At 67.1% G+C, this 14,756-nt stretch overlaps 2 protein-coding genes across 5 annotated transcripts in view; one reads left to right on the top strand and one right to left on the bottom strand.

Moving 5' to 3' along the window:
• INPP5A (inositol polyphosphate-5-phosphatase A) overlaps nucleotides 1-2,750 on the top strand; it is a 172,934-nt gene extending 170,184 nt beyond the window's left edge. For 3 of the 4 annotated variants that reach the window (XM_053910094.1, XM_019432221.2, XM_053910093.1), the window contains 3 exons: nucleotides 314-382; nucleotides 1,143-1,230; nucleotides 1,319-2,750. In XM_053910094.1, coding sequence (XP_053766069.1) covers nucleotides 314-382; nucleotides 1,143-1,230; nucleotides 1,319-1,368 — 207 coding nt within the window. In that variant the 3' untranslated portion in view covers nucleotides 1,369-2,750. The remainder of the gene's footprint in view (nucleotides 1-313; nucleotides 383-1,142; nucleotides 1,231-1,318) is intronic. The other variant, XM_019432220.2, reaches the window with a different exon arrangement.
• A 1,373-nt stretch (nucleotides 2,751-4,123) lies between these two features.
• NKX6-2 (NK6 homeobox 2) lies at nucleotides 4,124-5,785 on the bottom strand. The gene is given in 5 exon segments (XM_053910175.1): nucleotides 4,124-4,416; nucleotides 4,418-4,481; nucleotides 4,484-4,544; nucleotides 4,851-5,023; nucleotides 5,130-5,785. Coding segments are annotated over 5 exon segments (825 nt in total). The 5' UTR covers nucleotides 5,533-5,785; the 3' UTR covers nucleotides 4,124-4,292.
• Nucleotides 5,786-14,756: the final 8,971 nt, after the last annotated feature.

Consider the following 14,756-nt stretch of genomic DNA (forward strand, 5'->3'; position numbering starts at 1 on the left):
AAGCTGCTCCAGTGCCGGGGGGGGGGGGCGGGGCAGCCCGGGAAAAAAGCTCACGGCGCACTAACTGCCGTTGAGCAAGGGCTCTGGCAGGGGCACGTGCCGCGGCCCCCGGCCCGACTCCCGTCCAGGAGCAGGGAGGGTCGGGGGGCTCCCAGGCTTCCAGAATGTTTCTGCGTGCTGGCCGGCTTCTCCCTCTGAGGGGCGGCCAGAGACCTGCATGCAGGGAGCTGGGGCTGGGGGCGGTAGCTGGCGCTCCCCAAGGAGGCCCCACCGTTCCTGCCTCCCACACGGTTCTCTCTGTTTGCTTCCCCAGTCGGAGAGCGAGGAGAAGGTTGTCACCTACGACCACATCGGGCCCAACGTCTGCATGGGAGACCACAAGGTGATGTGCCTTTGCTGCGGGGCGGGGCGCGGCCGATCGGCAGACGGTGGCGGGGCGGCGGCAGGGCCGGGCCGCCGCTTCTCCTCGGTCGGCCTCCACGGCACAGGCCACATTTGGTCTGTTTATTTGCTTGTAATAAATACCAGAAGGTAGGCAGGCAGGCAGGTAGGTGGATTAAGAAGGCAGAACAAAATACAGAATTGTGCTATTTATACAAAAATACCGTCTACAGCCGGGTGATTTCTGAGGGTCGTTCTTCTAGCGTGCACTTGGACTACTGTAGTGGCCTTCTCGTGCCGAGCCGCGTCCACAGTGCAGGTGGGAGTGGGAGTGCTCTGTGGGCACGAGGAATTGCGTGCAGGGGCCACCTTGGTACAAAGCGGACGGCCCTCACGCCAGGGCCCCCGCAGGCTCACGAGGGCGGTGCCGGCCCTGTCCCACCTTCAGCCAAATCAGAGACTGGCACTCGGTCCTGTCCGCAAGGCCTCCGGGCCGTGACCCCCGGCACCGGTCCTTCCCGTGCTGGTTGGGGTTTATCCAGCGGTCTGTGGGTGAGCTTCTCCCCACCCGGAAGCGATACCCGCTTGACAAAACGCGAAGGCGCGTGGCCCCAGCGTCCGGTCACCCGGCCCGGCTCCGGTTCTGGGTCAGCTGGGCTCACGTTGGTGCCAGCGCACAAGCCAGGGGGCGCGGCTGGGGCGGTCGGGGGTCAGGGTCAGCTCGCGGCCGGGGTCCTGACGCCCTCTCTTCTCCGCTGCAGCCCGTGTTCCTGGCCTTCCGCATCGCGCCCGGGGCAGGTAAACCTCACGCCCATGTGCACAAGTGTTGTGTCCGTGCAGTGACGTGTGGTAAATATGACTCCTTCCCTCGAGTTCACCTTTTCTCAGCTTTTCCTGGTGTGTTTGTTCCTTTAACAAATGACACATTCCGCGGCAGGGAAGCGATGGCAGCGACAGCAGAGGGCCCTTCGCGAGACCTCCCCGTAGCGCGAGGAGCAAGTGGAAGTCGCGTCCGTGAAATCCGTACTCCTAACAGCTGCATCGACAAACCCGCCCGAGCGCCACCCGCTAGACGGCCGGCCCCACACTTCGCTTCAGCCTCCGGACCGTTCCGGAAAAGCCTCACATACCTCACTGTCTTGTCTGTTCGTGTGACATTTAGTAGAAATAGTGGGTTTTTGTAATAAGTCACCGTCCTGTTGCCAAAACTCTACAGACAGCAGAGGGAGTCTGTATTCAGGCTCCAGGGTTTCAATTTTTAACAATTGTCAGCGTGGGAAGAGCGTCTCCGGCGTAGAAAGCCCAGCGGCGTCACCCCCCTGCCAGCTGGAGGCGAGCCCGGGTGTGGCGGCGGGCGCGGCTCTTTGCCGCCTCAGGCAGCGTGGCTGCTGTGCTCCGGCCCCCCCCCCCCCCTTTCCGTGTTATTTACTCTAACTGCCGTGTTACGTGGTTTTTGAATTACACTGCAGCTGCTTTCCATTTTTATATATATAAATATATATAAATATACTTTTTAAAAATAATTTATAAACCTACCAAAACTTATGCTAAATACACTTTCCAGTACGAATGCTCGAGAGTGTCCTATCAGCAGGTAGAAGTGGAGTCTAGGAGCTCAGTTTTGCGTAGATCACGCGGACGCATCCGAGAGTACGGCCGGCGGGCGCGAACGTCGCCACGGCACGTCTACACTTGCAGATTCTTACTCCTATGCCTTTTCTTCTGTGTAACATTAAGGACTGAATGTGAAGTTTGTAGCTAGCTCGGGTGTACCTTTTAAGAATTTTGTAACCTGTCTGTCTGTCTTTTGTTACTGTTCTATGGTGCCAAGTATCCTACGATAAACGATAATATCATGGAGGAATGAAAAACCACAATATCTAGTCCGCTTCAGGTAGAAGTCGCTTCTAACATGGGCTGTATATAAAAAAACATTAACCGTAAGTTCCCTCGGCTGCTCAGCTGCAACCAACCCACGTGATGGCCCTGCTGCAAACTTCTCTCCTAGCACGAAGTACGGCATTAAAGGTCATTGCAGTGCCTGTGGATGAACACAAACGTGGGTTTTATTGATTTGCTCTAGAACACTACAGAATTCCTGGACTGTGTGAAGGCCTCAGATGCTCGTCTTTAGGTGAATCACTACCCTTGCAAGTGATCGGGTGTCCGCTCGCCGAATCTGTCCTTGACCGCAGGCGCGTTGGGGGTCTGTGTCAGTGCTGTGGCCCCTCTGCTCTGTCCACGCGCCACACGGCAGTCCGCCGCCCACGCCATTCTGTCTCACGGGGTTTCGGTTGTTGGTCACTGTGGGGGCCTTTAGAAACGACCGCTCCGGTTCCTAAGCAATAAAATTGATCCTGGTGAAAACAGTGCCGCGTCCGCTTTGTTTCTTCCTTCCCTCTCCGCCCTCCTTTGAAATGCTAAGTAGCGGAGGGCGAGCCTTTGTGGGCTGTTCCTTCCGATGCGGCCCGCGGAGATCCGGGAATCCCCTTCCGTGGACGGTGGTAGCTAATGGCAATTACCCCTCGGCCTTTGAAAAGGAGATTATAAAAACGCACTGCATTCCGCGAAAGTGAAAACTGGAAATTCCTCCGCTCTTAACTTGAGCTGAGAGAACAGTTCACTCGCAGAAATGAGGCAGATTTCGAGACCGCGCCATTAAAGAGAAACCAGCCAGCGGTTCAAAAGAAAGGTCTTTTGTAAAATGGTGCGGCCACTGTGGCAGAGACCGACTTCAGCCTTTCACGTTTCTGTCTGACGTTTTAAAAACGCCTGCCGGGAGAACAGTTGTCGTACTGTCATCACTTGTATTTAATTTTTAACTTAAAAGTCAACAGTTAATGAGCAGTAGGACGCAACCGCGTGGAGCCCCGGCTCCGGCCCCGAGCGGCCGGCCGGGCCGGCCCCCCGCTACCAGGGCCGCTGCCCTCGGGGCCCAAAGCCGCCCGGTCCGCGGGCCTCGCTGTCCCTGTGCGGGGTCGCTTTGGAGTGCCCTCCGGCGCCGAGTCTGGATCAAACAGCAGCTTCTGCCGGTTGAAGACTACGGGCCGGGGGCTGCAGGGGCCCCGGTGCAGAGTTTAAAACCCGACGTGTTCGTGGGCTGCGCTCCGAGTGCGGGCTCCGGGGGCCGGAAAGCTTAGCCGCGGAGGCGCTCCCGGATGTGCCAGACCAGACCGGTCGGCCCGAGCCGCGGGGCCCAGCGGCGGCGTAGGCCTCGCCCCTGGCCCCTCGCCCGCCCCCGGCTTTCCCAGGAGGAGGACGCGCGCGCGGGTTGGGGGGGGGGGGGCTCACCTGCCGCAGACCTCCGCCACTGAGCCGGCCCCGCAGCCCCGGGGACCGCGCCCGCTCGCGAGCGCAGGTGGCGGCGCGGGTCGGAGGGGGCCCGCACCTGCCGCCGCGCGCACACCTGCCCGCCCGCGCCCCGCGCGCGCCGCGTCTCCGTCCGCGTCCCCGTCCGGCCCCGCTGGGCGCTCGCTGGCGTCGCGGCTCCTTCCTCCGGCTCTCCCGGGGCGGCTGAGGGGTCGCGGGGCCGGGCCCTCGCGGTCCCCTCGCTGCTGCGAGCTGCCGGCCGCCCGGGCGCGGGGGACACGGCGGGGCGGGGAGGCCGGGCCGCACCGCGCCCCCGCCGCCGCCGCGCCAGCCCGCCCCGCGGGGACGAGGCCTGCCGGGGGACCCGCAGGGCGGGGAAGTGGGGTGGGGGGGCGTGCGGAGAACGGAGTTCTCGAGAAGGAAGACACACGCGTGCAGCCTCGGGAGCCGCGGCTCCGCCGGGAACGTGTTAAATAATTTATTGATTATACAAAGTGATTCCTCCCGGGACGCGCGCGCGCCTTATAACTTATTCTGTAAAAATATATATACACGCGGGCGGGCGGCGGCGAGGGGCGCCGGCCCGCCCCGACCCTGCTTGCTCACAAGGCGTCCCCCGCGCCGCCGCCGCACGGGCTGACCAGCGCCAAGTTCGCGGGTTTGTGCTTCTTGAGCAGCCGCGTGATCTTCTCGTCGTCCGAGTTGGGGTCCAGGGGCCGGTTGTACGTCGTCGTCCTCCGCGTCTGAGCCGCCCACCTTCAGCTTCTCGGCGTCCGAGTCCTGCTTCTTCTGGCCGACGCCATCTCCGCCGCGTGCCGCTTGCGCCACTTGGTCCGGCGGTTCTGGAACCACACCTGCGGCGGGGAGCGGGGGGTTGGGGTTGGGGTTGGGGGGCGGTCAGGCGGCTCCCCGGGCGAGACCCCCGCCGCCCGCGTGGACGCGCAGGGCCCTCGGCGGCAGCTCCTCGGCCCGGCCGCGGGGCAGTGGCGCCCCCGGGGGGGGCTGCGGGAGGCTGGGGGGGGGGGGGACAGGGCGGGGGGCGCGGGCTGGCGGCCGGTCGCGCGCCGTTCGCCGGACGCGGGCGCCGGGATCCCCTCCCGCCACCACCACGTTCCGCGCAGCGGGGCCCGCGGGAGGCCGCCCCGCTCCCGGCCGCTCACCTTGACCTGGCTCTCGGTCATGCCCAGGGAGTAGGCGAGGCGCGCGCGCTCCGGGCCCGCCAGGTACTTGGTCTGCTCGAAGGTCTTCTCCAGCGCGAAGATCTGCTGGCCAGAGAAGGTCGGCCGCGAGTGCTTCTTCTTGCCGTCCTTGTCCAGGACCCCGCCGGCCTGGGCTGCAAAGCGGGTTGGCGGCGGCGGTGAGCTCGGCCGGCCGCCCCGCGCCCCGCGCCCCGCGCCCCGACCCCCGCCTCCCCGCGCGCGCGCGCGCGCGCCACCTACCCGGGCCGGCCAGGCGCGGGTCCCTCCAGGGCGAGCCCTGCACCACGCCGGGCCAGAAGATGGGCGGGCGCCCCGGCAGCTCGGCCAGCGGCTTGGGGTAGCCGCGCGCCACGGCCGCGGGCCCGAAGTAGACGCCGGCCGACGACGCGAGCCCGTTGAGACGGGGCAGGCCGCCCAGGAGGCCGCCGCCCGCCGCGCCCACCGGCCGCCCCAGGATGTCGCTGATGCCGTGAGGGGTGCCGAGCGGCAGCTGCGCGCCCAGGCCGCCCAGCGCGGGCGCCTTGAAGCCGGCCGGGCCCTGCAGCGCGTACGGGAACAGCGACGTCTTCATCTCGGCCATGTTGTGCAGCGCGGCCAGGGGCGCGCTGCTCAGCACGAACGCGCCCGGGCGGTTAGCGTCCATGGGCGCCGCCGCCGCCGGCCCGGGCGCCCATCCGGGCCCCGCCGCCGCCGCCGCCGCCGCCCGCCGCCCGCGCCCGCCGGCCCGGGAAGTTCGCGCGCGGCCCGGGGCGCCGGCTGCAGCGGGGCGCTCGGGGCGCGGGCGCCGACGGCCCGGGGAGGCGCGAGGGCGGCGGCTCCGGCGCGGGGCTGGGCGGCGGCCGCGGGGTCGGCGGGGCAGCGGCGGGACGACGGCGGCGGCGGCGGCGGCGGCGGCGGCTCCGGGGCCGATCGGAGCGGCGCCGCGCGGGCCGGACGCGCTGATAACCGCGGGGGCCCCCGAGCGGCGCGCGCGCTGATTGGCTGCGGGCGCCCGCGGCCCGGCCATTGGCCAGCGCCCCGCCCGTCTGCGCGCCCCCGCCGGCCGCGCACTCCATGAAGGGCCCATTAGCGCGGCAGGTGCCTCCCCGGCTGTAAATTTGCCCCCTGATTTATCTCCCCCGGGACGAAATAAATCCCGTTGGATGGGAGTTTAGTTAGGCAAAGGTTTTAATGGGGAATCGGGAAAAAATACGAGAACATATTTTATCGCTCGAAAGAATGCAGATTTGAGGATCCGCTCGGCACGTTCTGTGCGTCCCGTTCGGCGAAGAGCCCCCAGGTGTGCGGGCGCGGGGAGCCGGTTGGCACCGTCGTGGGGACACGGCCAGAGCGCCGGCCCGGGCTCAGGTTTCGGGGAGCACCGCGAACAATCGGGGCGGGGGGGACGTTCCCTGTGACGCGGACGGGTGGAGGACGCTGGACCTCGTGGCCCGCGCGCCGAGGGGCCAGCGCGAATCTGCTCTGCTGGCGCGGTTGGCGAGACCCGCCGGGGGCCCCAAGCGAGGTGGCCGGCCTCGCGCGCTGCCAGGCGGGCAGTTCCCTGTCCCCTCCCAGCCCGCGGCACTGCCCTCTGCAGGGTTGGGGCGCGCGGACGGTTCGGGCCTCCCGGCCCCGCGTTTCCCGGAAGGCCACCTCAGCCTCGAACTCCCACCCGGACCCCACGACCGAGCCCACGTGCCGCTGCTGTCTCGTGGAGAAGAGCGACGTGGCCGGCTCAGAGCCCCGAACCCAGGGCGCGTGGGCCACGGTCGGGGCCTTGACCTGTGTGCGCTCCCGAGGCGCAGCGGGCAGTAGCGCCGCCTTCACGGGACACGCGGGGCCCAAGCCGTCCCCCCTGCTACGAAAAGCCCCCCCGCCCACGGCCCCGCTGGGGGGATTCAGGGAGATCGCTGCGGACTCCGCGCCTGCGAGGAGCAGGCGCTGAGTAAGACGCTGGCCGTTGTCGCCTCTAGTCTCTTGGGCGGCGTCACACTGATTCGTAAGTGGCGGCCGCTACTGTTACTCGCTGCCTGCTGGAGCCGTGACCCCAGCGTGGGCGAACGGACCGCCTGTCTCGGGCCTGGTGCGGTTCCGTTAGCAACGACTTTCCCGTTTCCCCCGGGCCGCCAGGGTTTGGATGGTGCGAGTGGAGGCGACCCTCCCGGCTCTGTGCGGGGACCCAGCGTCCCCTCGCACGGCGACCTTCGGGGGTCCATTTTCGTTTTGTGCCGTTAGCGGCGGGGTCTTGGCGCCGCGAGCCCCTACGCCAGATCGCGGCTGGAAAGCCACTGGCCGGCTGGGCTGCGCGGGCCTGAGGGCTGGGGGTCGCCCCTGCGTCCCGTGCGCGCGCGCCGTGCTGCCCAGGAGAGGCTGCGGCACGTGCGGGGCCCTCAGCTCCGTGTGCGGCGCAGCCCCGCGCGCACGGGGGTTCCTGCCTCCCCGCTTCCTGGGCCAGGGCTGCACTCGCCCGATCCGGGTGACCTGCCCCAGCGGGGCCCGGCCCCCAGGACACCCGCCCCGGCCTCGCTTGCAACACACCCCACGTCCCCGGGGCAAACAGCCGCGTGTGCGCCCTGAGAGCCTGGCCGCAGGGGCACTCTGCCCGCAGGATGGGGCCCCAGAGGCCGAGGCACCGCCGCGCAGGCTGGGACTCCCGGGGGGGGGGGGGGGGGGGGGGGGGGGGGGGAAGGGCCGCGGGGGCGGGAGGAGGAGGAGACCGGGTGGGCGGGGCAGGTGGGCGGGGCCTTGCGCGGGGCGGGGTCACTCCCTCCTCCGGACACGCCCTTTGCTCTTCGGGACCCGACGGTGGGCGGTGGCGGCCAGAAGGGCCTCTGGGGCGCGCCCGGCGGGACCACAGGGGCGCGCAGTCCTTCCGAACGGTGCGGGCGGCCCTGGCTCGGAGGCAGGAGGACCCGCCAAGCTCCCGGCGCCGCGCTTTGGGCGAGAGCCTCCCGGCCGTCTTTCACCGCGGAGGAAGCAGATCCCGAGTCGCTGTCCTGCGCCCCAGCGACCCCGGGTCTGTCCACGTCGCCCGGCCCTCCCTGCGCTGCGGCTGGGGTGTCCTCTGGCCTCAGCGCGCGCGTCTCCCCGGGGAGCCGGTGGCCGCGGTGCGGGACCAGAGCGCGGGGCGAGGGTCGCGCGTCTACCCGGCGCTCCGGGGTTCCCAAGGCCGCGCCCCGGACGGTCCCCAGCCTCCTGGAGGCCGCTCCTCGGGCCCCCCTCCCCCGGTGCCCGGGTCCCGCGGGTGAAGGCCTGTGGACTTCGGCGTCCTCCCCGCCCGCCGTCTCTGGCCTGCGCCCCCGCCGCCCCCTCCCCGGGGCTCCCACCCGCACCCCGTTCGGCGCCCCCTGGCGCAGCCCCTCCTCCGGCGAAGGTGGCCTGCGGGGAAGCAGCGCCTCTGGGCTCCCAGCTTCGGGCGGACCTCCGCCGCCTGAGCCGAGAGGTTCGAGAATGCCATCTCCTGGTCTTGAAGAAAACGTCCTACAAAGGAGCGCTTTTCGGGGCGAACTTACACGTTGTCGGGCAGTGCAGAGCGCGCTACTTGGCACAGACCCTCATGCGTTCGATCGTATTTATTCGGCACCTACTACGTGCCGGGCGCGCCCGGGAACGCAGCGCGCTCCACGACCCCTCGCGCACTGGCAGGTGCGGGTGGGTAACGAACGATTAACAGGGGGCTTGGGGAGTGTCTGCCCGACGGACCGGCTCGCTGGGGGAGGCGGGTCGGGAGGGTGGGCCCCTGCGGAGGGCGGGCCGGGGTCAGGTCCTCGCAGCCGGCTCCTTGGGCGGAGGCGGGAGGGGAGGCGGGAGGGGAGGCGGGCCCAGGAATGGAGCTTGGATTCAGGAGCCATCGAGTCCTCGGAGACGTTATCAACGAAGCGGTCCTCCGTCTGTGCTCCGCTCGTCGTGGTCGCTGAGCTGCGGCCCGCCGGGACCATGGCCACTCTGGGGGCCACCCCTGCAAAGGGCCCTTGCTTCGCGCTCATGATCCTCAAACCCTCGCACGACGAGGCCTCACGGGGGTCCGACTCAGGAGTTGCTGAGCTAACCCAGGGGTCCGCGAGCCTAAGAAGACCACGGAGGTGCCCGGATGTAACCCCTGCAGCGTCCGGGTCACAGAGCGAGGGAAGAGGTGCGGGAGCCCAGACCCACGCGGTTGGGCCGCTCAGAGGAGGCCGACCTTTGCCACAGGAGGAGGGGCAGGAGCAAGTCCCACCCTCCTCAGCAAACACCCCTGGGGCCCCACGCAGAGCCCCCGAGCTCCCCGAGCCTCTAGTGGCCTCACCCTGCGTGCGGGAGCTGAGGGTGACCCCACCCCCACCCTTGCCAGAGGAGGCCCTGAGGTGGGAGGGGCTGGAAGAGGAGGCCTCCCCCGGCCCACCCCTTCCACCTCCCCACCCCTTCCCCCCTCCCCCCACTTGCACTGCTCTGCGGCCTGCACGCTAAGGCCTGGGCCGCTCCCCAGTGAGTATCAAGCCCCCTCCGGGTAGCAGCACCTGCCGAGTGGTCATCTCTGAGCCTGTCACCTTGTCAGCACCCAGGTCAGCGGAGACTCCACGCTCAGGTGCCTCGGGGCTGAGTAAATACTATGGAATGGAATGGAATGGGCCAGCATCCGGCCCCACCTGCGGGGGGGGGGGGGGGTTCCAGAGCCCCTGGCGGGGTGGGGGAGGGGTTCTGTGCTCCCCCAGGGTTCAGTAGGCACCTGGCCCCGGCCGCATGAATGCTCCCATCCTCCGCAGATCTTCTGCTCCCTGTGCCGAAGCTCCTTCCCCAGCGTGGGGACCCCCCCCCACCAGGCCCCTCCCACATTGCCCCTCCCGCCACCCCAGCTCCTCTCCCCTAACTCCAGCACCTTTGTTCCTTCAAAGTTATTTATTTGGTAAATGTAATGGCCGTAGAGCGTCACCCTCGTGTCCCTAACAGCCTGGCTGCAGCCTTCACTTCCCTTCTCCGGAGCCTGCACGGATCGGCTCCACCCCCTGCCCTGGGTCTGCTGGAGTCGCTGTCTTGCTGGGGACCTTTGCACACACACCCGTCTCCCAGAACAAGTGTGTGTGGGGGGGAGGGTGGGTGCCCTCTACATGGGTTCTGTGCAGGCTGTGACGACTTCTGACCCGGCCACACAACTGTGGGTCATCTCTGCTTGGGAGACACATGTCCACAGGCCCCTCTTGGCTGCTGCAGGTGCCCACAGGCAGACGTGCCCGCGACCTCTGCTGATGCACAGCCAGTGTCTATCATTAGCTTCTGAAGAAAGCCTCTCAAGAGACTGGCACCTCCCACCTCCTTGGCCAGAGGGCCAAGACTCACTTGTGGCTACCTGACCTCTCCAGTCAGGATGGCCCCTCCCGGCGCAGGCGCTCTGGGCTCTGGTCTGCCTCCTCTGCTTCCAGGGTCCTTCCCTTGGGACTCACGCTCTCCATGGAGACATCCCACAGGCACCAGCCCACCGGTGGCTGCAAAGAGCTTGAATAAACAGCTCCCCTGCAGAGAGGCAGCTCGGCCCAGAGCCCAGGAGGGGTGGTCCCCCCTGCAAGAGACCTGAGCCTTTAGGCCCGCCTCCCCGCTTTGTTTGGGGTCCTGCTTCTGAGATGCGCCTGGCTCTCCTGGAGACCTGTGGCCACCGTCCCCTGCAGCCATATCCGAGCTGGGTCAGCCGAGGCCCCAGCGCCCTCTACGGGCCCAGTGAGCAGGACCGCCATTGAGGAGGGCCCCGCTGGGACGTGCCGCCCCCCTCCAGTGCCCCGTAGAAACGGGACCGGGCGAGGGGGGCTCTGCAAAGCTGCCTGAATCACAGCCACAAGGGGGCCCCCCAGCAGGGGCCGACCCACCGCCACAGGACCACAGAGGCCGGTCTCAGGGCGATCGTCACACGGTGTCTCAGAAGCCCTCTACTGGGGTCCTAAGAATCTTGTCTCCTTCAGGAAAGGACAAAGAGAGGCGGCCGTAAATCACAGCTCCAGTGCTCGTTCCCCAGGGCCGCGCGGGCCCCAGATGTGCAATCGCTGGTAATGAGCTCTCCCCCGGGGGCTGCTCTCCTGGGGGTGTCTGACCGCGTGCCAAACGCACTAATTGAGCACCGCGTAAAAGATTTGTGTTAGGGCCTCTGCTTGGCTGCCGTGGCCACGCTCCCAGGATGGGACGGGACCAGCCCCGGCCAGGTGGAGGCTTCCGGAAGGGCTCTTGGCTACACTCCAGCCTGGCCCCGGCCCCTTCTGTGGGGCTTCCCGGCGGGTGAGGGTCCAGCGGTGCCACGGCAGCACCAGCCCCGGGACGGGTGGCCTCCACGGGCCCCTCGGGCGCCCCTTCCTGGCGATGTGTGTCCGGCGGTCTTGGCCACGTGGGAGGGGGCTGACCCCATCGTGGGCTGTCTCTGCCCCACCCTGCGTGCGGGGCCTGGGCTCCCCGGCTTGAACGTCTCTGCCCATCGCAGGCCTGTTGTTGGGGTGGAAGCAGATGACACGCTAAGTGACAACTGTGTGTGGCAGTTATTCACACGGTGACCGAGGCGCTCCTGCTAAGGCCTCGTCAGCGCATTGCTGCGTCCCAGCAGCGTCCCAGCAGACAGGAAGCTGGGAGGGAGCCGGGGGCCACCCAGGGCCAGGTGAGGAGGGGCCCGAGTCCAGCAGAGGAAGGAGCTATTATGAGGGCAGATTTGCATTTTAAGGGTCACTGAGCACCAGCGGGTGGGGCCTGGACCCCGGCCAGAGGCTGGCGTGAGGCAAGAGCCACGGGGCCCTGTCCCCACTCCCCCCGCGGTTGGGGCGCTCAGGGGCCTCTGTCTCGGGAAAGCCTCTCCGGTTGGTGCCTCACGTAAGAGACAGTGTTTGCTCCAGCCTGGGCACCCTGCCCTGGGTCCTGTGAGTGGGGAACATCCAGGCCGTGGAGAATAGGCCCCCTGATGCTGGGGGGGGGGGGGTCTGCACGTGAGGCAATGCGCCCCCCACACTCCCTGCAATGCGTGAGGGTCTTGTGCTCCAGGCGCAAGGCTGCCTGCTGCCCGGCTTGGCCTCTGTGGGCAGTGGGCTCAGTGGGCCTGGGGAGGGGAGTGAGCTGGGCCCAGCGCTCGGCTCTGGCACGTGAGCCCCAGCCCCCCCCCCCCACCGGTGCTGATTCATATAAGGAAGGAGATTCCCCCCCCCAGAGCCCTCCCACCCGAACCCCGGGGCTCGCCTTGCTTCTCTGGGGAGGACTGTACCTGCCTCTTGATTATTCAGCTGCCACATGACCGCCGTGGCCCAAGGGAAGGTGTGCGGAGGGGACACTTGCTGGCCTGAGCAGGAAATTTCAGAGCCCCGTGTGTCCGCCAGTTTTCCGGCTCTCTCCCTCTGCACAGAGGCATGTCTCGGACCAGCTCCAGGCGAGAAGACCCAAGGAGCAGGGCAGGCTAGCCGGGGAAATCGACCACTGGGCTTTGGTGGGGGGAGATGTTTGTTATCTGGCACCACTGACAAAGCCTGGCTGGTGCGTGACAGTAACAAAGGGGCTCTTCCCAAATCCCCACGGAAGAGGACGATCCATGTTCTGAGGCCTCTAGTTGTGACCGACAATTGGGTGACACTGGAGGGTCCTTGTGACTTCCTCACTGCCGCTTTCCCCGGACACTTGAGACAGCTGACACCTGTCCCTGCCCTCCAGTGGTGGGCACGGTGTGACGAGAAAGGACACCGGGGCAGCTCACCCAGGGTGCTGGGGACAAGTAGGGGCCCGGGGAAATCCTGGAGGCTCCCTGAGAGGGTAACATGGAGCTGAGCCTCCGGGAAGGTAGGAATTTTAGGGGGTTGGTCTCTGCTGCTCCCAAGGAAAGACTCCACAGACCCAGGAAAGGGGACCAAACACGGGCAGTGCCCGGTACCCTGGCATTTTCCGCACCGTAGAGGACCCAGGAGCCCCTGACGGACGAGTGGGGGGGGGTCTGGCGACCTCTCCAGCTGCCCAGGACTCCGAGGCCAGGGCGGAGAGAGCATGTTCACCAGAGGAGGTTTGGACCAACCCACGGAGGCCAACCGCCTCACCGCCGCCTGGGCCGGAAGGCAGAAAGCCAGGCGTCCATGGGGGTGGCGGGTCACCCGGAGGCTGCCCTCCACAGCTGGGCCGGGCAAGTCCAGGAGCGGGTGCTGCCACCCGGTGATGGTCCTTGAAGGTGCTTAAGGCCCCAAAGTAAGACAAACAGAGCGCGGATGGAAAGGCCAAGGCGGTGCGCGTGGTGCCGGGCGGCTGCTTCAGCCTCAGGGCAGGCTGGTGGGGGCAGGGCGGGGGGGACCTCTGTACGCCTGCCTGAGTGCCCCAAGCCGTGCTCCCCGAGTGACAGGTTCCTGGATCCAGATTTCACGTCCGCTCAAGGGAGGGCCCATCTGGAGGCCACAGGCGGCCTGGGGGCATCCGAGTGAATAGGGCCCAAGGGGAGGGGTGGGAACAGGCCCCCCCTGCTCCTAGACGCTGCCCTGCGTGGTCGCTGAGATCTTCCTCGGCGGACCCCTCCCTCGCCCACAGGCAAGAAGACGGTCTCCACGCCGCCCGGGTCTGGGCTCCGAGGGCTCCAGCGGCCGTAGATAGAGGCTGACCCACCGCAGGGTCTGGGATGAGGCTTCTGCCCTCAGGGGTGCCCTTGCTGGCCCTGGGTCAGCGGCCTTGACCTCTTTGGTGATTGGTTGTCAGGGAAGGTGGGCGCCCCTCCCCCCCCCGGGCAAAACCTCTGAGGCCCCCTCGGTTACCCCTCAGGTCTTGGACCTGGCGGGAAGCCCGTGGCCGGCTGCATCGTTGTCCCACAGCATGTCCTTTGTGTTTTGCCCCCTTTCTCCCGTGTCCCCTGCTCCTTACCCTCCGTCATCCCTTCTACCTGTAGTCTCGCTTCCGGGCGTGGAGGGTGGGGGCCAGGAGCCGTCTCCCCGCGAAGTCCCGGGAGGTCCAGGTGAAGGGGGCGGGCGTGTCCCTGACAAACATGTGATTGGCGTGTGACACGCAGACAGGCAGTAGGAATCGCGAGCCAGACGGTCGGACCATTGCATCTGTAGGGCTCCGTCCGAGACAGAGCCGCGCTTGGTGGTGGGGCTGCTGGCCGTTCCGAAGGCGCACGCGCACCGCAATCCTTGGCAGGGACAGAAGCGCGTGAAGAGGCAGAAGGCAACCCGATTGTGCTCGTGAGCTCCCATTCGGCCCCACGTGGGGACGGGCGTCACCAGAGCTGGCACACCGCTCACACCCACAGCGCGTGGGTGTGTGTGACAAAGAAGGTGTCCCCAGCAGCGTAACGAGGGGAAGACCCTGCCGTGAGAGCCTACCTGGCGTGAAGCCGACCCGAAAAAGGCGAATCTTGTTTCATAAATTAATGCCGTTTCATCGTGGAACATGTGAACATGCTCTTTCCAGAGAAGAAACCTGGAAGGACCCATGGGCCCCAAACCCTCCTCTGGGGAGGGAAGGGGGTCCAGTGCCCCTCTTCCTTCTCGTATCCCCCGGTGTGTTTTGGCTTCTTTTCCCAGGAGCGTGTGCCGCTTTCGCTGTAAAATCCCCCGAAATCGCAACGGGTACGAGTGTAGGCCAGGCGGCCGTCGTGTCTGAGCTGACCGAGGCGCTGGGATTGCCGCTTGCCCTCAGCGACCAGCTTTTCTGGGGTCAGGCAAGTTCCGAACGAACGACCTGGCCTGTGTGTGCGGGGCAGGTCCCCCACGTGAGCCAGGGCAGAGAAGAATCCCGGAGAAGAGTCTGGGGCGGTCGTGAAGTCACGAACACGCAGAGGCCTTGGCGGGTCAGGCCCCGCCCTGGGAGCTGGCGGAGGGGAGAGGTCACCCAGGTGGTTCTGACCCGAGCCGGGTGCCCGTGACACCTCGGTCCTCTGAGTAAGTCGGTGACGTGGCAGGACAGACCCTCTGACTTGGCTCCTAA

The sequence above is a fragment of the Panthera pardus genome, unplaced genomic scaffold (assembly GCF_024362965.1).
Source record: "Panthera pardus isolate Hobbes unplaced genomic scaffold, ASM2436296v1 HiC_scaffold_22, whole genome shotgun sequence".
Classification (NCBI taxonomy): domain Eukaryota; kingdom Metazoa; phylum Chordata; class Mammalia; order Carnivora; family Felidae; genus Panthera; species Panthera pardus.